This window comes from Corticium candelabrum, chromosome 7, assembly GCF_963422355.1.
Source record: "Corticium candelabrum chromosome 7, ooCorCand1.1, whole genome shotgun sequence".
NCBI lineage: Eukaryota > Metazoa > Porifera > Homoscleromorpha > Homosclerophorida > Plakinidae > Corticium > Corticium candelabrum.
Genome location: NC_085091.1, coordinates 3434810 through 3457553, shown reverse-complemented (window position 1 = coordinate 3457553; position 22744 = coordinate 3434810). Strand labels below are relative to the sequence as shown.

The 22744-nt window shown below is 43.2% G+C and overlaps 3 protein-coding genes across 3 annotated transcripts in view; 2 read left to right on the top strand and 1 right to left on the bottom strand.

The window, feature by feature from the left end:
- Nucleotides 1–305: 305 nt before the first annotated feature.
- On the bottom strand, nucleotides 306–1161 carry LOC134181694 (uncharacterized). Its single transcript, XM_062648960.1, has one exon. It carries the CDS (start codon nucleotides 1140–1142, stop codon nucleotides 306–308), a length of 837 nt encoding a protein of 278 aa, XP_062504944.1. The 5' UTR covers nucleotides 1143–1161.
- Nucleotides 1162–3444: 2283 nt separating this feature from the next.
- Nucleotides 3445–18007, top strand: LOC134182024 (triosephosphate isomerase-like). The gene is made up of 9 exons (XM_062649342.1): nucleotides 3445–3456; nucleotides 3526–3601; nucleotides 3739–3860; nucleotides 3926–4049; nucleotides 10347–10431; nucleotides 10504–10636; nucleotides 10696–10781; nucleotides 17589–17676; nucleotides 17763–18007. Exons 2-9 carry the CDS (start codon nucleotides 3528–3530, stop codon nucleotides 17882–17884), a joined length of 834 nt encoding a protein of 277 aa, XP_062505326.1. The 5' UTR covers nucleotides 3445–3456; nucleotides 3526–3527; the 3' UTR covers nucleotides 17885–18007.
- LOC134182021 (rap1 GTPase-activating protein 1-like) overlaps nucleotides 17975–22744 on the top strand; it is a 22651-nt gene continuing 17881 nt past the window's right edge. The window contains exons 1-6 of the mRNA XM_062649338.1: nucleotides 17975–18094; nucleotides 18461–18532; nucleotides 18597–18675; nucleotides 18825–18893; nucleotides 18953–18979; nucleotides 19038–19211. Coding sequence (XP_062505322.1) covers nucleotides 18513–18532; nucleotides 18597–18675; nucleotides 18825–18893; nucleotides 18953–18979; nucleotides 19038–19211 — 369 coding nt within the window. The 5' untranslated portion in view covers nucleotides 17975–18094; nucleotides 18461–18512. The remainder of the gene's footprint in view (nucleotides 18095–18460; nucleotides 18533–18596; nucleotides 18676–18824; nucleotides 18894–18952; nucleotides 18980–19037; nucleotides 19212–22744) is intronic.

Genomic DNA, 22744 nt, shown 5'->3' with positions numbered 1-22744 from the left:
TCCCTCTCTCTCTCTCTCTCTCTCTCTCTCTCTCTCTCTATTTCAATATTTTCTAATCATAGTACAACGCGTGAATTTAAAAGTGCTACCTTACAATGTCTATAGTAAACTGTCCATTACAATAGTATTGTTCTTGAACACAGTTCAAGAACTTTGCTACTCTTAACAATCTAACTGAAATTTAGACCAAAACATCTAGAACTAAAACCTATTCTAGAAATAGCATTCGGTTCCTTTTGCTTCTTGCTAATTATTGTATTTACTTTGTTCTCAATAATGCGTACATTTTCTTTCTGGAGACTTGTTTAAATGCGGCGATGCCAAAGATTCTTGAATTGGGCAGAGTTTATTTGTGAACACATATGCGCCATGCGAGATGCCTCAGAAAGAGTGGATTCTGCATTCTGACCCCAACGACCAAACACTTCTATTGCAATAGGTCTGAAAAGGTGTCCTAGATCTTCAGCTTGTTTCGAATATTTAGCTCGTTTTCTGTTTTCTTGTTCGGAAGCGGCAAAAGCCGCTTTGTTGCTGCTTCCTGAAAGGTTTCGCACAGCACAGGGATGAGTAATAGTAATGTCCAGGAGAAGCTTTTTGTCATCTCTGTAGTTATATATAGCAATGTCTGGTCTCTTTTTGTCAGCAAACTGTGATGTAAGTTCTTTTCTGCATCGAAGGTCTACTGCACACAACATTTGGTAAAACTCGTCTAGAATGTGATCATGTCTGAAAATTGGGCCACCTCCGAGTTTACATGTTAGGAAATGATATCCTTCTCCATCGACTTCATGATTACAGCTTGACGTACATCTTGGAATATTGCTAAGTTGTGGAAGAGGGACTCCTAGTCGCATGAGAACTGCTGTCCGAAATTGGGCAGAAGACATCGTGTAATGCTGCGAACTAGGGATCGCATCTAACCATACTTCAGCAACAGGTCCACCACAGCTTATGACTCTCGCTTTTTCTTGTTTACAGCTGCTGTTCTGAAGAAAAGTTTCAAACTGTTTGTTTTTGATGACTGAATGAAGTTTTGATTGTAACTTCTGTGGTATTTCTGGTAGCTTGTCTAATGAAGGAAGTAGTGTTTTAGTTGTTGGACAAATTTTATGTAGATTTTGAAGGGCCAAACTCAAGTCCATGGAAATGGGAGGCGAAGTCTCCAAGGCACCGCAAATCTCTCTCTCTCTCTCTCTCCCTCTCTCTCTCTCTCTCTCCCTCTCTCTCTCTCTCTCCCTCTCTCTCTCTCTCTCTCTCTCTCTCCCTCTCCCTCTCCCTCTCTCTCTCCCTCTCCCTCTCCTCTGTCTCCTCTCTCCCCTCTCTCCTCTCTCCCCTCTCTCCCCCTCTCTCCCCCTCTCTCCTCTCTCCCCTCTCTCCCCCTCTCTCCCCCTCTCTCCTATCTCCCCCTCTTCCCCTCTCTCCCTCTCTCCCCTCCTCACCTCTCTCCCCTCCTCACCTCTCTCCTCTCTCCCCCTCTTGTCTCCTCTCTCCCCTCTCTCCTCTCTCCCCCTCTCTCCTATCTCCCCCTCTCTCCCTCTCTCCTACTCCCCCTCTCTCCCCTCCTCACCTCTCTCCCCCTCTTGTCCCCTCTCTTCCCCCTCTCTTCCCCTCTCCCTCCTTCTCCGTCCCTCTCCGTCCCTCTCCGTCCCTCTCCGTCCCTCTCCGTCCCTCTCCGTCCCTCTCCCTCCTTCTCCCTCCCTCTTCCTCCCTCTCACTCCTCTCCCTCCCTTGACCTCCCTCTCCCTCCTCTCCCTCATCTCCCTCCCTCTACCTCCCTTTCTCTTTCTCTCTCTCTCTCTCTCTCTCTCTCTCTCTCTCTCTCTCTCTTGTACCTTACAAGAAAAATTGCGTATGTAGCTAACGCACGCTAAAGGAAAGAACATCTATCTTCCGCCAGGTGGTGAGGATCTTCTGGGGTTGGCAAAGAAATCGCCAATCACCTTGGGAGAATTTTAATTAAGCCTGAGCACGTTGGACCAGCATGGTAAGTGATCTTGCGCGAGGAGCAAAAAGCAACTCAAGTCCACAGTCCAAGTTCAAGTCAGTCAACAGTGGCGTAGCTCGGTTGCACTAGGGGAGGGGGTTTACAAATCTCGAACAAAAAATAATGTATGTGAGTACACTAGAATATTACACGTACACACACACACACACACACACACACACACACACACACACACACACACACACACACACACACACACACACACACACACACACACTGCTCAATGTCAGTGCACAGGATATAAATTAATAGTCACTAACTCAATGCCAATCATTTTACAGTATTCCTATAAAACTGTTTGCCATTATGTATACACATGACATACTAAGCAGCGGTCTACTTATCTAGTATAACTGAAAATGATCAACTCAATGTCAAACAATTTAAATAAGAAATCTTCAAAGCCGGAAATGGTTAGGTTACATCTGTTCGTCGTTTAAGACGTCACCTTTCAGCAATCTTCTAGGATGCAAACTATAAAACCTCGAAAGTACTTCTTGATAATTTATATCTATAGCATAGTTCGTATGAATTAGGGCCAAAGAACTTAGTCGTTCTTGATTCATTGTTGAACGCAGATAGTTTTTCAGTCCTTTCATATTACTGACAGATCGCTCAGTCTCACGGCTAGTGATAGGGAAGGTTGAGACAAGACGTAACAGTAGGTGTAGTTGGGGATAATTGTCTGAGGTTGTCAATTTCAATGTCTCTTGAAGATTGTCAGGAGGATTAGTAAGTGCAGAAATTGCAGAACACTGGTCCCCAAACTGAGCGGAAGTATCACGCAGGTCTGTCGAGAGATGCCAGACGATCGGAAATAAATTGCTAGCCTGGGGGGGGGGGGTTACGTGCAACCTGTGAACAGTAGTAGCTACGCTCCTGGTCAAAGACTCAGTTGCTCTTTGCAGCGGAGAAAAAAAGGATACACCCCGCGTCCGGGCTCTATTCAGACCTTGGCCCGTATGACTGGCTAGTGCGCTAGCAGACGTTGCGCGATTCAAGTCGTACATGTTCCAAAGCATATCGATGCGTAAGGCTGACATGTTTCCCTGTCTCTCCGTCGCAGGCTACAGGAGAAAACAGCGATCGCAACTCAAATTACAGGGGTGTGTCCACAATTAGGGACACCTAGGTACCCTACTTCAGACAAATCTGAGGTGGCCTACTCTGGTATCTCGTAGCCTCGCCCCAGACCCAGTGTGGATTGCAGCCCCGGATGCGCCATGGCACTGCGTCTGGGGTGAGGCTACGTATCTCCCCGGTCTCCTCATAGCTACATCCGCAGAGACGTAGATCTAGGTAGACTCAAACAGAGCCGTCTACACTCTCCAGACTCACTTGAGCTTGGTAGTGTCTAGTTCTCCAGTCATACCGCTCAAATTGTACGGCTTTGGCGGGTTTGCCATCCGCTTACTCTTAGCGCGCGCGCTATTCTAATTCTAGTGTTGAATGTAATTCTGAGACCAGATATTCGCACTGTTTTGAGCCACTTTTATACTAGGATTCGCTCTTTTCTGTAGCTATGGAATGTCAAAATCAAGACGTAGATTGCAGCGACGGAAAGAGAATCAAGTTGGATTCGTCGCACGACTCTAGGTTTGTTGTGCATCATTGTAACACACTCACTAATCACATCAAACCACGCAACAATCAGGAAATCTGCACTCGCCCGAAAATGTGCCACATCCGGGACCTATTAGTCACAGCGTGTCACAATTCCTTCTTTGCGTCAGAATGGCAGCGTCCGGGCGGCAGTTTTTTGTCGGAGGCAACTGGAAAATGAACGGCAACACGACTAGTATTGACGGCATTATCTCATTCCTAACGGATGGCAGTTTGTCGGGGGATCAGACTGGCACGTGACCATTGCTTGACATTTTTGTGCTCGAAACTGATTTGCTTGATTGATTGTTTGCGTAGAGGTTGTAGTCGCGCCACCGGCTATCTATTTGCAATATGTTCGTCAAAAACTGCTGGCTAGTGTGGCCGTTGCCGCTCAGAATTGTTATAAAGAAGCAAAAGGTGCATTTACGGGGGAGAATAGGTATGTGCAGGAGCAGTCTGTCTGTCTGTCTGTCTGTCTGTTTGTCTGTCTTTCTGTCAAAGAACATTTGTTGCAAACATCAACTTTAATAGAGGTCGGTCTGTCTGCCTGTCTGTCTTTTTCATATCTTTTCATAAATGAATGCTATTACAACCAAAACTATTTAAAATGTTTCAGAGACCCAATAGGGTCAATACACCTCGCAAACTAATGTACGCAAAACTGAGTATGCTAGTTCTTTATGTTTCTAGAACTCCTAGATAGAAGGCGTGATCTGTCTGCTGTTTGTCTGTCTGTCTGTCCGTCTGTCTGTCAAATCTTTATACTTCCTACATATGAACTATTACAAGCTATAGATACGAAAGTCCGTTATATATCAATTAGACCCACACGGGTCTCTAAAAATTATCAACTTAGGTTGCATGCAATTGGACACTATATATGTCACTACTGTCATTCTCTTTGCTTTGTGAGCGGTTCATCTTCTGGATGAGAACCTTTGCGTTGCACCTTTGGAGAGCTACAGCGAATCTTCTTCTCCAGTAGCACTTGAAATTGTGGTCACTGTTACAAAGGTCGATGTTTTTACTTAGTTGAGATAATTGAGACAGGAATGATTGTTCTTGTCTCCCCGAACGACTGAAGTGTTCCATAACTAGAGGCACGAAGTTGAGGCATAATCCACCCGGCAGGACCTTCGACTGATATTTCTCAACTTTCCTCTCTTCCCTTCTTACCGCTGCTGCCCCGTCTTCTCGGGCTGCTCTTGACAAGATATCAGCACACCATGGGTGGGCCAAAGACACATCTAGTTCGACGTCTGTTCTGGTTACTGGATCTATGATCGCTATGTCAGGTTGATCCTCACAATCACAGTACCTTTCTCTGGGCTCTTTTTTGTGGTTTATGTGTAACTGGCTCAAACATTCGGACCAAACACCTACAATGGTATTATGGGTCCAGACAGGACCTCCTCCGGTCTTACATGTCATGAAATGGTATCCCTCAAAATCCAGTCCATTTTGAGGAGTCTACCGGCAATCCCAGTCTAAAAAAGGTCGCCAACTGAAATTCTTTTGGTTTTAGTGCTAACCTTTTTGAGTTCGGAATAGCATCTAGCCATGCTTCCCCCCCCCCCCTCTTCCTTGAATTGACCTCAAACGCGATACTTCTTTTGGACAAGTAGCTGAGTCAATCCTTTCACTGACTTCAGCCCTGAGCAGACTGTCTGTTTGCTTTTGCTGTAATTTTATTTCAGTTGTCAAACTGGATAGGTGGTAGTTGGGATGGATGGCTTGATGTAGTGAATGACTAATGGTGTTGTCTTCCTTGTTGGAAATCAGGCAGTCGACTACAAGACTGGTATCTGGAAAGCGATGTGGCAACTGTGACAGAGAATGAGCCCAAGATGATACAAAGGCAAACGCTGATGTGGATGAGAGCGAAGTCATACCAAAACCTCCATATCTGATAGGCCACGCTACTTGCTGCCACTGGTCTTTACTAAGAGTCTTGCGACCCAATAGACTGCAGAATGTTTGTTTGGTCTGTTCGTCATGTATGGCAGCCACTGTATGTAACATTTGTGGTGGTATCACTCGCCCTAGATGATTCAGCCGGCTCACATGGCAGTATCTTAGTAACAACATTGAACTTTGGACATCGTTTAAGTCAAGTAGCTTGTTGCAGAGGAGGTCACTCTTCTCAGCATTTGAACAGCAAACTTCTGTGACAAACTTGCTGGACTCAAGTGGTATTCCAAGCACATTTACTCCTTTCAATGCAACTGGTACTGAGGTTGATGACACTATGGCTCCACGGACAACTGCTGTTGGGCTATAGATTTCACACTTGTTATTGTCCACTTCCTAACTGATTTCCATAAACATAGTCTTCATTTCTTCAAAGACTGGAAGCACACTCACTGAGGTCTGTCTGTCTGTCCGTCACATATATTTTCATAAATCAGTACTATTACAAGCTCTAGGATGATCTAAACTAAATAACTCTAAAAACTGCACAAACAAAAAGGACCCTTAGGCCCTACACATACAATGATGTAGTAAATTTGCAACTGTAGTGTTCATTCTGTCTGTCTGTCTATCTCTCCGGTTGTCCGTCTTTCTGGCTGTCTGTCCGTCTTTCTGTCTGTCTGTCTGTCTGTCTGTCTGTCTGTCTGTCTGTCTGTCTGTCAAAGAACGTTTGTCTGTCTGTCTGTTTGTCTGTCTGTCAATACATATATTTTCACACATCATCGCTATTACAGTCTAAGACAATTAGAACTAAAATCACAAAGTCTGTCTGTCTGTCTGTCTGTTTGTCTGTCTGTCAAATACATATACTTTAGAACATTTCAATATAATACATTTGATGCTAAGTGATAAATCTCAACATGTTTGTCTGTCTTTCTGTCTGTCTGTCAGTCTATCTGTCAATGGCAGTACATTTTCATAAATCACAGCTGTTACATTGAAACGCAAGCTACTGATTGCTATAGCGTTCTCAAAGTCTACTACATTTTCTAAACATATTTCCAAGGCCCAAAGGACCTGGAAGACTACAGTCTGCATCATAATTATAAGGACACTGCTGTCAAAACACACGGATACTTTTAGATTGTAAGTTATTTCTTAGACAATAAGTGAAATCTTTCAGTTGTGACAGTGCTAGATGTAAACGTAATCGCACTATTCTATACTTTGTTTTTGGTTGAAAATTACGAATTCTGAACGTACTGCGCAGGATCTATATGACATAACACAGGAACAGGCTGTTTTGTTTGTTCTGTTTTGGCTTCTCTTGGAAAGTTGAATTTCACAAATTTACGTCAGTGCAGTTGTAATTTTATTGTATAATTCATAGACGCTTTACTTTTGCACAAGCGAGAGGAAGAGTGGACTCTACTTCAGAACACAGGATTTTAGCGCTTGTTGCTCCAATTTAATTTGGGAGTCTTATCTGACAGTTTTAGGCATTGCGCTAGTAGAAAAGTTATTGCTTAACTTTTCAGTAGAAGAATGATTCTCGGAACATTGCAAGTAACCTCTAAAAGTTAGAGAATGTTACTAATTAGCCACTTCCGGTGTTTCCAAAACAGTCGACCTAGGCACGAAATGTTTCAGCTGCCAAAAACTCTAGAGTAAAAGCCACAAAATTGCATGTTATCTGCTAGTCCTTTTTGAGCTGAATTCATATGGCAAGTTTGTTTCGGTTTGCTCATTTGGTGTGAGTTGCTGTAATGCCAAGAGGAAAACAGCGCAGTCCCATTACCAGAGGAAAGATCGAAGCGCTGCATTCTGTAGGCCATACCATTCGCCAGATTGCAGTGCACGTGGGAAGATCGAAGATAGCAGTTCATCAATGTCTGCAGAGGCTGTCAAACGGTAGCAGCGACTATGCAACACGTCCAGTAGAGAAAGAAAAACAACTGCATGTCAGGACAGGATGCTGAAGTGCCTTGCCATTGAGAACAGGTCAAAAATGTTGAGACAGCTATCCTTTCAGCTGCATCAGGAGGCTGACGTTGCTATTTCCTGCAGTACAGTTAGAAGACGACTGCATGAAAGTGAACTGCATTCTCGGAGGCCACGCAAGAAACCACTGCTGACGGACGAACACCGCCGGCACAGACGAGAATGGGCTGCAACGGATCGTGACTTTGTGACTGTGATGTGGAGACGTGGAGATCTGTCCTTTTAGCGATGAAGCCAAAATTAGCATTGGAACCAACGGAGCGTTGCATGTCTGGCGCCGTAAGGGAGTAGAGTATTTGCTGCAATGCTGTAATTTTACAGTAAAACACTCAGCAAGTGTTATGGTGTGGGGTAGCATGTCATGTTATGGCGTCGGATCTATAGTAAGACTAGAAGACTGTGTAGACGCTCTTGCCTACCAAAGAGTACTCGAGAACCACATGCTTCCTGCTCAACGGTTAATAGGAGAGGAATTTGTTTTTCAGCATGACAATGTGCCCATTCATACCACTCGATTTACCTGGCAACGGTTGCGTGATAACGAAGTCACCGTACTTGACTGGCCTCTGCAATTTCCAGACGCCAACCCAATTGAAAACTTGTAGCATACACTAAAAGTTTCAACAAACAGAAGTCATTCCCAGAATGAAGAAGAACTCTGGCGTTCCGCCCAGGAGGCATGGCAGATGATTCCAGCAGCGCATGTGCAGACAATAGTCGACAGTGCTGCGTGTTGCTTAATCGCAATTAGATTAGCTAAAGGTGGACAAACCAAATATTAAGCATCTAATGAACAGTTCTAATGTTGTGTCATGTCTAGACAATAGCAAAAATGTAGCGAGAAGTCACTTGATGATTTCATCTAGCAGCGGATACGGTTTCAGAGTGTGGTTTACATGTTTTGAATTTTTTAGCAATGATAAACATTAGCTCTGCACTGCTAGTAGGCTCTGGTTAAAGCTCGTAAAGATTCTGTACTTTTCTCACTAGCTGGAAGATGATAAACGCGTGTGTACTGGGTTATGATGCAGTGTCTTTATAATTATGACGCGGACTGTATATTCGACAATCTAACATGCAAGTCCCTCTATTATCCGGTATATAACTCTTGCATTGCACTTCTGCAATTGAATCGATAAGCGTCTCTCTAGTAAGTCTTGAACTGAGAACTATTGTTCTTGCCTTGCTTGTCTGTTGACCTTATTGACAGCTGATGTAAATATTTTTCTGCTTGTTGACCCCAATGTCCAAAATGCTCAAGAAAAAGTGGAACCAATCTTAACAGCCTCTGTACGGGAAGATGTTTCCTACTATATTTCCCAGATTTTGTTTGCTCTCTCCGTGATGCAGCAAAACCCTCTGTTGATGTTGATGCTGATGAGAATATTACTTCACTGCTCCAGGGGTGCACTAAAGAAATATCTAAATCTGTCTGCCTGTCTGTCTGTCTGCCTGTCTGTCTGTCTGTCTGTCATTCTGTTTGTCTGTCTGTCTGTCTGTCTGTCTGTCTATGTATCTGTCAATACTTGTACTGTAGAAAAGTACTACTACTAATTTTTCGAAATTCTTTAGCAATCTATTTCTGAGCACTAATTTTTGACTCACTTTAAGGCTATAGTAGCTAGTTAATGTTTAATTTAATTACTGATATTATTTGCTCACTCTACATACAGAAGGACAAAAGTTGAAGGTCATAAAAGATACGCTTTGGTGTGCTGTCAGTGCTCTGATTGCTTCCTTGATGTTTCTGCATGGCACTGCTATTAGGAATACATTGTCAATGCTTTTAAACAAGGTCTCAGATAAGATTTCTTTCAAGAGCATAAATGTCTTTGCGATAGTCCAGGGTTTCCCCTTGGTATCTTGGAACCGGTCTGGTTTAAAAATGGAAAATAGGTGTGGTCGCTTTTATGAGACGTGATTGCTACATGCTAATCCTTGACACCTTGTGAGCAACAAATCTTGTACATACTACTCCTAGGGTTGGTCTTTGTAGTGATTTACGCTGATGATGTAAACAAACTGACTGGTGTGATTACTTCAAGCATTTGCGGGCATCCTTGAGTCACGTGACTATTTGATATTAATAAAAAGCTGGGTCATTTTTGGGGCCAAAATCTTGCCAGTGCTTGTAGCCCACATAGGCTCGTATGTTTTAGGAATTTGTAGAAACAACTATCCACAATAACAAGCTTACGTAAAATGAAATCAGTGTGAGAGGGAGACACTGGGCTTGGTGGAGCCACTTTATATTCTGCACCCTGTGAACACATGCAGTAGTCACAGTTACTAGCAGTATTAGTGATTATGCCAATATCGACTGTTACAGACTGTTTGCTAATTAGCTACAGGCAGCCAAACAGTTCGTTCCACGTTATCTTTGCATCACCAGTCCCCTCGATGGTTTAGCAACTTTTCGTTCATTCTCATTGACCACTGAAAATTGTAGTCAGTTTCCAGTCAGTCATGTAAGTTGTGTGACTTGTAGATGGACGCTGATGCTGCTGTTCATCTGTCAATAGGTCTAGTTTTCCTTTATCAACATGTGCCACCATTGATGAATGTGAGCATGCATACTACTACTATAGTGGCTTATACTGACCCTTTTCCCACTAATCATATTAATGGCATGCTGTTTTATTAGTAAATTTAGCAGATTGAAATTTCTGCTGAACCTTAGTTATAATGAATGAAATGCCATAAATTGAGGTAATACGCATATCATTTGGTTCTATGACTGTTGTTTTGGTTTGTATGAATGTACATGTGTTTGTGCATTAATGTTATTATAAGTTTCAATGCTAACTGGCTCTGAATCAACTAGCGCTGAAATGATTAAAGATGTTGGGTGTGAATGGGTCATCCTAGGCCATTCAGAACGCCGCCACAAATTTGGAGAAACTGATGAGGTGTTTCAATCAACACAACATACTATTTACTCATTCTCTGTGTGACGATATCCTGTGATGTACTTAATATAGTTGATTGGTGAGAAAATTGCTCATGCTTTGAAAGCTGGTTTGAAAGTGATCGCCTGCATTGGTGAATTACTGTCTGAACGAGAGAATGGGAAAACAACTGAAGTCGTCTTCAAACAGTCCAAAGCAATTGCAGGCATGGTGTCTTTTAGTTTTATGTTAGGAGGCAGATGCTGTTAAGATGTTTGTGCTTAGAAAATGTGTCGGATTGGAACGACGTTGTAATTGCATATGAGCCTGTGTGGGCTATAGGCACTGGCAAAACTGCAACTCCTGATCAGGTACATACAATATGGCATGATGTCTAGTTGAAAGTGTAACAATATTTACAACCCTTGTAGCACAGCAGAGCGATGTTGTAATCTTTGAGGGGAGTGTCTGTCTGTCAGTCTGTGTGCCTTTCTGTCTGTGTGTCTGTCCGTGTGTCTGTCTGACTGTTTGTCTATCTGTCTGTCTGTCTGTTTGTCCAACACATATGTTTGAAACATGAATCTAGCAATTTACAATATGTAGCTACGAGTTCAACTATACAGAATCACCTAGAGACTAAAGAGAACAACTTTAGAACTAAAACTACATTTTATAGCTACCAAAGATCCCAATGAGGGTTCTAGTTACTACAACACATTAATTATTGGGGATGAATGCAGTTTCTTTTCTGTGAACTCTAGCTGGAACCCAAAGATGACATCTTGCTTTGGATTACTCTAGTATAGTATCGTTGTAACTAAATGCTGAATTTTTCACCAGTAATCCATAAATTGTGCTGAGTTGCGTTGACCATTTTTGTCAAAGGATTGAGACCCGAGAGAACGGAGTTATTGGTCTCCAGGCTTCTTCATCACTCCATCTATCGAACTGTTTGATGACTAGAGGCTAGAAAATTATTTGGTTGCCAGTTGGTAGCCTTTTGTCTTGATACTTGATTGTTTTCTTTTCCTCCCTTCGCTTCGAAGCTAGACCATCTTTTTTTGAAGATGAAGGAAACACCTCTGAGCTTCAGGGATAGGCAAGGGAGATGTCTAGGTCAATGCTCTTACTAAAGATGTATCAAGCATTACAATGTCTGGTCTGTCATCCGAGTTTGAGTAGCGATGTCTTGGCTCTCTCCTGTCTGGTAAGTTTGTGGAGTTCACTGAGAAAATCAGCTGAAACATTTGCAATAGATTCATGACTCCAAACTGGGCCACCACCGACCTTGCATGTTAAAAGGTGATACCCGCTGTGTCATCAAGAACTGCTCCACACTGACATGATCTCAACCAGTCTAAAGAACAGACTTGCAAGCCCGACCTCAGATATGACGCCAAGCGATAAACTCAAGAATCAAGTGCTAAGCACATCAAGGTTGGAACAGCATTGACCCAGGCACCTGCACCTTTACCGTGTAAAGAGCGAATTCTGGCAGCATCTCTTGTTGACTTCACCATATCACGAGACAAAGATTCAAACAAATCGTTAGATAATCGCTTCTGTAATTTGCCAGTAGCAGTTAAGTACTCAAACAGTTCATTTGAGGGAATGAGGCTCTTTGATGTCGCACCCGTAGCAGATCCCAAAGATTCTTTCAGAAGCAAGTCTAAATCTGCTCTCAAGTGAGGAAATGCTTGGGTAGTGAACCTATTGCTTCAACCCACGACGCTAAGAAAGCACAAGCTGCTATAGATTTGACAGATGTTAGACCAAAACCACCTAGTCGGACTGGTAATGTGGCTTGTTGTCATGCCAAGTCACGGAGTTGGTGATAAGATAGCAAGGTTCTCGCTAGAGATTTTTGGGAGCATGGCGGTATGGGCCACGACTCATGCAGTCTGCTCTTTACAGTCGGATGTGGACATTGCACTGGAGTCAATCTCAAGTGAGGTACAATTTGCGTTGTAACATACATTCAAGTGCCCTGGCAAGGAAATCAACTTTGATCGCCAGTAAGCTCTACTTTATAGATTGCGCATGTGCAAGTTTCGTAGACGAAACTACAGAACGTCTGTCTAGTCAGGCATTGATTGACGTGGACTGCTGTTGTTGCTTCGCATGAAGCCATGACTAGTTTAGAGTACTGTAGATTCTAGGTGATACTTCCTGGACAAGTGTTTCCACTGGAAGGGCATCCGGCACTAGAATTAAAGGCAGCCCATCTGGGACTGCAATCAACACTTGTGCGTTACATTTGGAACAATGCTATCATCCCGTGTTATTTTGTAAGAGCCTAGATTTGTGGCTATTGTCGCCTTTACTATAAAGTAATATAGTATTGTACCAGTGGTATTGTACGTGTTTCAGTAGTATTAGTATGGAATTCTCAAACAATCCTTAGCTGTAAGACTTTGGACTCTCAGCTATCATTTCTGAGTGTGGCGCAGCACCACACTGCCACGCTGTAGCGAGAACCCTGAGATAGTAATCCAGAGAAAACTAGCGTGACTGTAAATCATGAATTTCTGCTGCAGATGTTAGTAAATTTGGAGGAACAACTGTTTGTCTGTCTGTCTGTCTGTCTGTCTGTCTGTCAAATTTTCATATATTTTTATACATCAAAGCTAATACAGGTGAAACTAAAGTAACAGCTAATGAACAACAAGTGTCACAACTACAATTACAATTACACAAATAACAATTAGCATTAAAAAGCTCCCCTACGGAGCCTACAAACTGAAATTTAGTTTACTGAATTGAAAGTTGAACAACATCTAAACTCTGGTCAGTATTCTGTCCATATGTTACTCTGATCATCTTTCTAGCCAACACCGAGGCATTGCAACGCTGAAGTTGTACTGACAAGCGTCTTCTCCAATGTGTTTTAAAATCTGAGGGATTGTTTCTTCCTTCTTCATCTCTATATAGTTTGGAAAGTTTATTGAGGAACGTTGATGCTTCTTCTCCCCACCCACCAAAGTGCTCGAAAACTAGTGGAATAAGGGTAGGAGTGTACCCTCCAGGCAACTGCTCTTGAGAATATTTGCTATGTTTGATGTCTTCTCTTCTTCTTGCTGCAGCTCCATCCGTAGTTGCTGCATTTCGCAGAATGTCCTGGCTCCAGGGGTGAGCAAGGGCCACATCAAGCTCGACATTTCCCCCACATGTTGAGTCAAACACAACAATGTCTGCTCTATTGTTGGATGTTGTATATCTATCTTTTGGTTCAATTTGATGCTGGCATTGTAGACTGCTCATGCATTCAGACCAGCACAAAACAACAGAATTGTGAGACCAAACTGGGCCTCCACCCATTTTTCATGTTAGTAAATGGTACCCTTCAACATCTAGTGACTTTCCACATTCACATTTAGTGGCCCAAGGTGGTAAAGACAAAGGTAGACCCAATCTGAGAGAAGCCGCCAAGACAAAATTGCCAGATGAAAGTGCAAACTTCTCTGAAGATGGAATGGAATCTAACCATGCTCCTGCTCCTTTACCTCTAATTGAACGCAATCGTGCTGCATCTCGGTTAGAATCAGTTTCAATCAACTGATCTGCTTTCGATTGTACAAATTCTGTTGTTAGACGATGTTGCAACTTTTTTGTGTTAGGCAACAAATCCGACGTGGAAATATCTTTGAGATGGTGTTCTAAAGTTAGCCCAATATCACTCGCATGATTAGATGATGTCACTAGAGAGTTGACTTGATCTTGAAGAACAGGAAAGCGATCAGGCAATAGCTTAAGAGAATGTGCCCAGCTGGCAACAAAAGCAAAGGGTGCCACTTCGTTTAGGGAAGTCATACCAAAACCTCCTAGTCTTACTGGCAACGTTGCTTGCTTCCACATATTCCCACTGATGTCAACATTTCCTAGCAAACAAGAGAAGGTAGATTTTGTTTGCTTGTCGTGGATAGTAGCTGCCTGTGCCAGTGTTTCTGGACACGTTCCTCTTGCTAAGTGATTTAGCCGTGTGGTATGACAGTATCTAAGAAGCAACATGGATGCTTGCACATTATCCAAGTCGACAAGCTGTCTACAAAGATCATTCTCTTTTTCTGCAATAGTGGAACATGCTCGTGCAACATATTCACGTTTCCCAATTGGTGTTCCTAGTATCACAATGCCTTCACTCGAAACAGGTATGGTATATTCAGAAGAGAAGGTGTCTTCTTTGTCGTATGAACGGTATATTTCACATTTTGTTTCCTGTATTTCCAATCCTATTTTGAAAAATTCAGGTTGAAGAGTGGAAAAAGCATCAAGGACATGTTTTGCTGGTCCAACTAAGAAAACAGCATCAAGATAAGCTAGCACTCTTATTGCTTGGAAATTGCTTTGCAAATCAACCAGGGTTTGTTGTATGCCTAAAGAAAACAGAACTGGTCCTAGAGGATCTCCCTGATGGATGCCTTCTTGAGATGACAAAATAACAGGGACGTTGTTCTGTAGGAAGACCAGAGGACCAAACCCAGAATACATTTGCATGACATGATTTGTCAAGATAGGAAAAGATTTCATCACTTGTTGCAGCAAATGGGAGCGGTGGATTGAATTAAAGGCATTTTTAGCATCAGTCTTCAGAACAATCCAGTCATTGTTGGCTTCTAGTAGAAGCTGGATATGGTGTAAAAGAAGATCTGTTCCTCCCTCTGTTGACACTCCATGCTGCAGAGGAGAAAAGAAATTCGAAAATTCACTTTTCATCTGTGCACAAATACATTTTGCAGTAATTCTTCTGAACACTTCTCCAATAGCTATCGGTCGAACGTCTCCTGAGGCTTTGGGCAAAGCAATCAGCCGTGCTGAGGACAACAACCTGGCAATTGAAACAGGGACTGATCCATTGGCAATACAAGAAAAAGCAAAATGCAACTGTTCAGCAGAAACTGTGTCGGAAGCAATAACTTTTAGGTGTTCATATCGCCAACCTGATGGGCCACACCCTGAGCCTCTTGGTGATTTCTTGATGGAATTAAACATATGTTGTTTTGACAAACTGATATGCATAGCAGGCGATGGCATGTCCGGAGATGGCATGTCCGGAATGTCAAACACCCGGATAGGATGCTTCTCAGCAAGCTTGTGAGCTGTATCTGGAGTAGCTGGAGCTAATCCTGAGCTTGTAAGAACACGAGCAGCTCTTGAATGTTCACCACATCAGACCAGACTTAGGGCAGCTCTCTTGGCGTGATCTCTGGAGTTAGCTTTAGCATTCCCTTTCTTTGTGTCTTCTCTACCGCTAGACAGTAAGTCCTCCCATTGGAAGTTACGGAACTGCTTATACATGGATTGCATGACAGATAGTTTTGCTTTTCCGCCCCTTGTAAGCCGTTGTAATATCATACGCGGTATCAGCAGCAGCAATTTCCAGCCTGTTTCATCTGTTGGGTCATTTCTGATCTTTCTGAAGGCTACTGAACAGCAATCCAGGAAGTTAGCTTTCATAGCAGGTTTGGTCTTCTGCACCGTTCTCGCTGGAATCATTTTGAGGATCTCCTCTGATGATGTCTGTCTGTCTGTCTGTCTGTGGGTGTGTTTGTCTGTCTGTCTGTCTGTGGGTGTGTCTGTCTGTCTGTCTGTCTGTGGGTGTGTCTGTCTTTCTGTCTGTAAACATAATATCTCTTGAACAGCTTAACATATCATTACGGTATGAAATTTCAGTATATAGAAATCTTGCTAAAATGAGGTTGAAAGCGGGCACTCAGGGTTGACAAATTGATTAATGAAATAGTGAATCCTAAATTGATGCCTAAGAATCCAACCCAAGAGAGCACACTTTATGGTTGAAAATAGTCTTCAACTCCAGATGATTGCTGGTCAGTCACTAGATATAGACAACAAAGGAAACAACATCTCTCTCTCTCTCTCTCTCTCTCTCTCTCACACACACACACACACACACACACACACCCTTGGAGCCATCCATTCATAGATGATAATGGTGGCCTTTTATACCTCGTTTACACTGGCACGTTTGAACGGGCCAGGTCGGTGCTACCCGGTCCAACGTGCCAGTGTAAACATGACCACGCCAAGTTGGGAGCGGCTGGAAGGGGCTGACTCAGCCCGTTCGATTTGAGTGAGCTGGCTCGGTGCAGCCCAGTCCCGTCGCATAGTGTAAACTTGAGTAGGCTAGATGGCTCGGTCGAATATCGATAAAGCATGGGCAGATGTATTATTCCCGGATATGGCATGGTCTGATGATGAAAGTCTCCATTTGATTTCATTGTGGGAGACGAAAGTCAGTTCATCATCACAAGCAGTAGCGCTGCTCATTTTCTAGACTGATAGCGATTCCAAACAGGACTCTTTTGCACGATACCTGCAGGCTTTTGCGCCACTTCACCCGACACACTAAATTTTTTGGTTTTTAAACAAGAGCACACACAAAGCAACTCCTGGCGTCCATGTTTATACGTATTAAGACACGTGACAGTCATGTGATTATAAAACATGCCTATCTGGCCCGTTTGCAACCTCGCAGTGTAAATGTGTGCTGGCTCGGTCAACAATTCACACCCAGCTGGAATACTCAAACAGGCTGGCCGGTCCTCATTTGTCTTGTCAGTGTAAACGAGATATTAGACAAAATGACAAGATTTCGACATTAATTATAATGGTGATGGTTCCATGGTACACACAACGAAAACAAGAATGGTTTGTTAGATGAATGGTTTGTTAGATCTTCATCACCCCAACTATTCCACAAAGGCAACAAAATGATAATGCTTCTCATGAATTTGGTTTCATTATCAATTGCTGGACTACTGCTTACGTTATCAATTGCTGGACTATTGCATACATGATCTCTTAAGGTTGCCCCAGAGCACATTTGCACTCACATAATTTACTGAGAGACACACCACAAGAGCTAAGTTTAAGATGTCTTGCCTCACACTGTAGTCAACCAAACATGTGTTGGACCAAGTGGCCACAGTCCCCAATAATTTTCTTGCCCGAGGCCATGGTCCCCAATAGTTTTCGATCTTTCCTCACTGCATTACTCCCAAAGGCATGCTATCATGAATATTGTTTGCCCCTCCTACCTTGAAAACTACCTATGCTTTATGTAGACTTAAAGTGGAGGGCACATCACGGTTAAGAGCCGCCCATTGAATGTTCCTGTATTTGACGTCATTTCAATACTCATTGTTGGTCATACTCACTAGGCACAAGAAGTTCATCATCAATTGAGAGATTGGCTGTCTCAGAACGTGTCTCCCGATGTGTCTGCAAAGACGAGGATTATTTACGGCGGTACGTTTGCTCTACTATCCGCACGTGCTCGCGTATATTTCTGACTTGTACTGTACAGTGTACTTGCTCGTTTGTTTGATTTGCAGGATCCGTGACAGCGGCAAACGCCCACGAGTTGGCTTTGCAGCCCGACATCGACGGTTTCCTTGTCGGTGGCGCTTCTCTCAAGCCTGACTTCGTGAAGATTGTACAGGCAAGAAGCTCGTAGCACGAAACAGTAGGACCAAACGTTGCAAGTCACGTGAGTAGGCGTAGTTAGTCACGTGAAGTTCATAATTGCAAGATACATTATCCCGTATATGAATACCATTGCTGTGACTTTCCCATCAAATTGCCTGTCGATTCCGACTCTCTGCGCAAGCGAGAGAATTACTTTCGAGTCGGATAGCGGTCGAACTCGAATGTCGTGTCACGCAAGGTGAGCTGCGGCGCCTAAGCACCGCCCTGTTTGTTGCTCTTCTCAACCGCTCCACTCGCACTCGTAGTTCTTCCTTCGATTACGAGCTAGGCAAGCATCCAACGGCTCTAGAAACTGTGCGCGCGTGTTTCTCTGTCACTTACGCGCTGTTTGCAGTCATTCGTCAGCTGGTTTGTCGCAAAACGCGTCAGTCATCTTTCACTTACGATGTCATATGCCCGACTTCTGCTGAACGCGCGGCTGCATTGAAACTGATTCTCTACTTCCTCGTCGACGCTCTTTCTTTGCACGCACGGTAGCTTAGCGTTGGGTTGGGCCGTCTCTGTCACTGCTAAGCTTCAATCGTCGTCGTTTCCGGTGCTGCAGGCTGTAGAGACCGCAAAGAATCGACGGTTTGTGTGTTGGTGCATGTGGGAGCATGACGTCTAGGCCACCAGTGTGAGCATCTTGATTCTTCACCTTACTGTTTGTTTATCTCTCACGTTGTATTTCGTGTTTTTAGTTCGAATGGATGTGCGGTTTATCATTCCTCATTAGAAGACAGCAGGTCACCAGCAGACAGTGAAGGCAGTGATGACCAGGTGGACGAGGATGCTGCACGTGTAACGTATCTGCTACGTGTGTAGCAAAGTCTGGATAGATTTGTGGCATGTCTGCGCTTAGTATTGTTGCCATGTAGTCTGATGCTCTTGTCCGCGTACGGCTTCTATTATCTGCTTGTTTCCTGTAGTTCTTCGACATGCTAGCGCAGTTACAGGACGACCGACTGGATGATCAGAGGTGTGGACTGCCAGACAAGGTGGCTGATACAAAAATTTCGTTTTGATCACACGTATGTAGCGTACGTCGTTTGTTTAGAGCGAAGGTGAACGCAGCGGGGAGCAGGTGACTTCTAAAATACTTCAGATGTTTATCAGGCGATTGATTATTGTGTTTTTGTTAGACAAGTGTGCCGATGGTGATTCTGCCAGAGAAGGGATATTGGTGTGATGGGTGGACGGACGGTCAGTTGACTGATGTGGACAGTAAGAGGAGAGTGGCTGATCTGAGGAATTCGGATTGGGAGATCAAGAGGGAAGGAGCTCCTATGTATTACAGAATGCATTTCATGAATAAGGTGTGTGGCTTGGTCTCAGCAGGGTGCAGTGGTTTCTGTTGTCTAGCCTAAAACTAACATCTAATATCCAGAAGGGTGGATGGGATTGTCAATTGATTTGCACTTTCATTTTTTGTTGCAGTTTCTGAAATACTGTAGCTTCACAATAGGACATTGACCTGCAATGGTATTTACTTTGTAAGAGTTTGGGGGAGCTATTAATTAAGTAAATGGTGCCTTATTTGTGGCTATTTCGTACTTGCCACTAGAGATCACTTGGATCTGCTTTCTAAGGTATAGTTAGTGTCAGTTTTACTTGAGTTGTTCAGTTGCTTAATTTGTGTGACTTGTGTATTTGTCGCTTGGATCTGTAGGCATGAATTGATTTAGAGGACTGTATATTAATGAATCACTTATTTGTTTACTCATTTCTTTATTTTTTGTGTTTCATTTGTTTGCTTTGGTATTTGTTTATTCATATTGGATAAGTACTGTGGTATCATAGACATGTACAGTATACCATACCTATGGCAAAGAGCCTTGTCCTTTCACCCAATACTTTTTCGGCCAGTTTCGGTCAATACTATTTATTAATTAATTAAACTCTGGCGAAGATCATGGTGTTAAGGGGAACTCCAACGCAAATACAACCTGATCTCAAAGGTAGGCTTTATCATGAAACTTTGTGCTATGCTACTTTCAGGCTAACAGTCACTTTGGTAGTGGAGAAACGCGGGTTATGTACGGACCATATGCCAGGCTGTTACATCATTGGTGCTAACCTCCTACACCAAATGAATTGCCTGCGTAGCTCAGTTATCTTGCCAGTAAACTACTTGAAAACTAAACGGGAATGGTAACTATAGAGGGATGTTGTGTTCTAGGGCCTCAGAAGAGCTCTTTGTAATGAAAGTAGGATGCTAGATGCCGTTTCTTCCCGGCAAACTTGACCCTCTCCTCTCACAGACGATGAGGCTAGCACAATAAAACTCAACGGTAATTAGTGTTACCCTTCGTTCTATTAATCTATGAGGAGAAACATTCAGAGGGTTCAAATATGAGGTTCTCTTGGAGAGATCAAAGCCATTCTGCACCTGTAACACTTCACCCAGCTGCTGTTTAAAAGAGGCGTGTCCGCTTTCTCTAGACTTTTACCCCAAGCGCAATGATGTAGATGGTGTAGCTAGTACCGTAGTACATGAGTTGTTTACACCCTGCACATTGTAGACTCGTGACCATGGCAATCTACAGCCCCTTCGTCATTCCCGGTTACTCAATCCTCTATAGCGGCTCACGAGGCATCTAGAAGCCATGCTGATTGCCAAAGCTGAGCACACCGGACTGCTACCTAAATTTGACGTGGACGTAGGACTAGAGAACAACAAGAAGGGGCATGTCTGCTTAGGTCTCTTGAAGAGAACGTCTACACTTTGTTGACATACTTGAACCTTGTTCGTGTTTTTCCTCGTAGATTAATAGAGCGAAGGCTGACGCTAATTACTGTTGAGTTTTATTGCACTAGCCGCATCTGCTTGTGAGAGGAGAGGGTCAAGTCTGCTGGAAGAAAACGGCCTCTAGCATCCTATTTTTGTTACATAGAGCTTTTCTAAGGCCTTAAAACAAGATCCCTTTATAGTTAGTACGTACCATTTCTGTTTAGTTTCGTGTAGTTTACTGGCAAAATACCTGAGCTATGGAGGCAATTGTAGGCGGAGCTTAGTGCCTATGACATAACAGCCGGACGCATACTCCGTACCTAACTTGCGTTTTCTCTGCTACCAAAGCAACTGTTTGCCTGAAAGTAGCACAGCACAAAGTTTCACGATAAAGCCTACATTTTGAAATCACATATTTTCGTTGGAGTTCTCCTTTAACTGCTTGCAAGGAAGACAATAGGATGGGTGGGCTCTGTTGGACATGTGCACTAGTGCACTTGAGCACTTAGCTTTTATGTAGTAGCTATTGTGTGTAGCATATGTTCACGTGTCCTGGCAAGAAAATCAATTTTGATCGCTAGTAATCTCTTGTTAGTGCTGTTCATTGGTTGCACGTGCACAACAGTCAAAGACGAAAGTACTGCAAACCTGGCTATCTAGGTGTTGATTGACGGGCACAGGTATAGAACGTCAAAGTAGAATTGAGCTGTTGCAGTTTTGCTTACAGGAAAGGTATGGAATATAGCATGTTATAGAAGCCATCTCTGTAATGGCATCTAATTGGACCACTTTCAAATTTACATGTCAGCAACTTATCACCCTCATCCTTCCCACACTGATTAATGCATTTTTGGTATTGCTCAGCTGGGAAAGAACACTTTAAATCGAAAGAATGCTGCACTAATAGAAGTGATCATTGGAAAGAGTGTCTCGAGCCACGATATAGGGTCACCACAGATGCTCAGCCTCACATTGAATACCATGTTGTAAATGAGTTAGCAAAGGAGGAAGGGTGCTTGGTCAGTACAGATGACTTTGGGCAGGTGCATGACCTTGGGCAGTTCCACATTGATTCATATCTTTATTGTTTTTTTATGAATTGTGGTCAGTGGACAAACAACCAGAGCACTAACTATATTATGGTCAATCACTTGTTGGATATACATGAATGACTATATCTTTGGTGTTTCTTGCACAGACTAGCTATGTGTGACTATCAAATAGAGCAAGACCAAGCGAATACCTCAGAAAGTATCTTTTCTGTGACACATTGTACACAACTATTACTTTAATTCAAAGCTAAGAACTGGACCATGTCTGGACTAGGTTTAAGTTGAAGGGTAACTGCAACGTAAAAATCAAAAATTCTTTTATGTTGGAAATTGATAGTTCTAGTTGCATACATGACAGGAAAATAGATTTAGAGTTTTGAGTTAAGTCTGAGATATAGCATGTCAAAGTTGCTTCCGGTTCTTCAACTTCCGGTAATGGGTGTGGTGTAATGTACACATCACAAAGGGGGGACTCCACACTATCATGTGCTTGTCAACAAAGGAATCTGTGGCGAAAGAATGGTTGGGTGTTGTGTGGCTGCAGGATACACCAATTCGTGCAAGTCATACGCAAGCGTGTTTCGATTTCCAAAGATCGCCAAGCTAAAGAAAGAGTGGGAGTCGCAAATAAGGAGGACAATTGCAGACGTTTGTGTCATCTGGGCGACTACTACTGAGTACGACACGTCCTACTGAGTGGACAGGAGTCTGTAGTAACCACTTTTAGCCTGATTGCTTCGAGATATGTACAGCAAGGTCTATTCAAGAACTTGGTCTGGGTGAAGAGCGAAATTGAGGCCACCATTTTCTATCTACTTGCCTCCACACTTCAAGATCGCAGCACTCTGGAACCTTCGCAAAAGAAAAGGCGAGCCTCATTTGAGAAACGGGAAAAATGAGAGTAAGACTCTTGTGCAGGACTTAATGTACTGCAAATGGCTAGGAGAGGTCAGACTCTTGATGACTATAGACTTGCGTCTAGGTGCTTGAACGTCATATGTAGTGGATGCAGTTGTATGCATTACTGTATACTGTACATTGAAGCCAAACCTTGTGTCAACGTAAA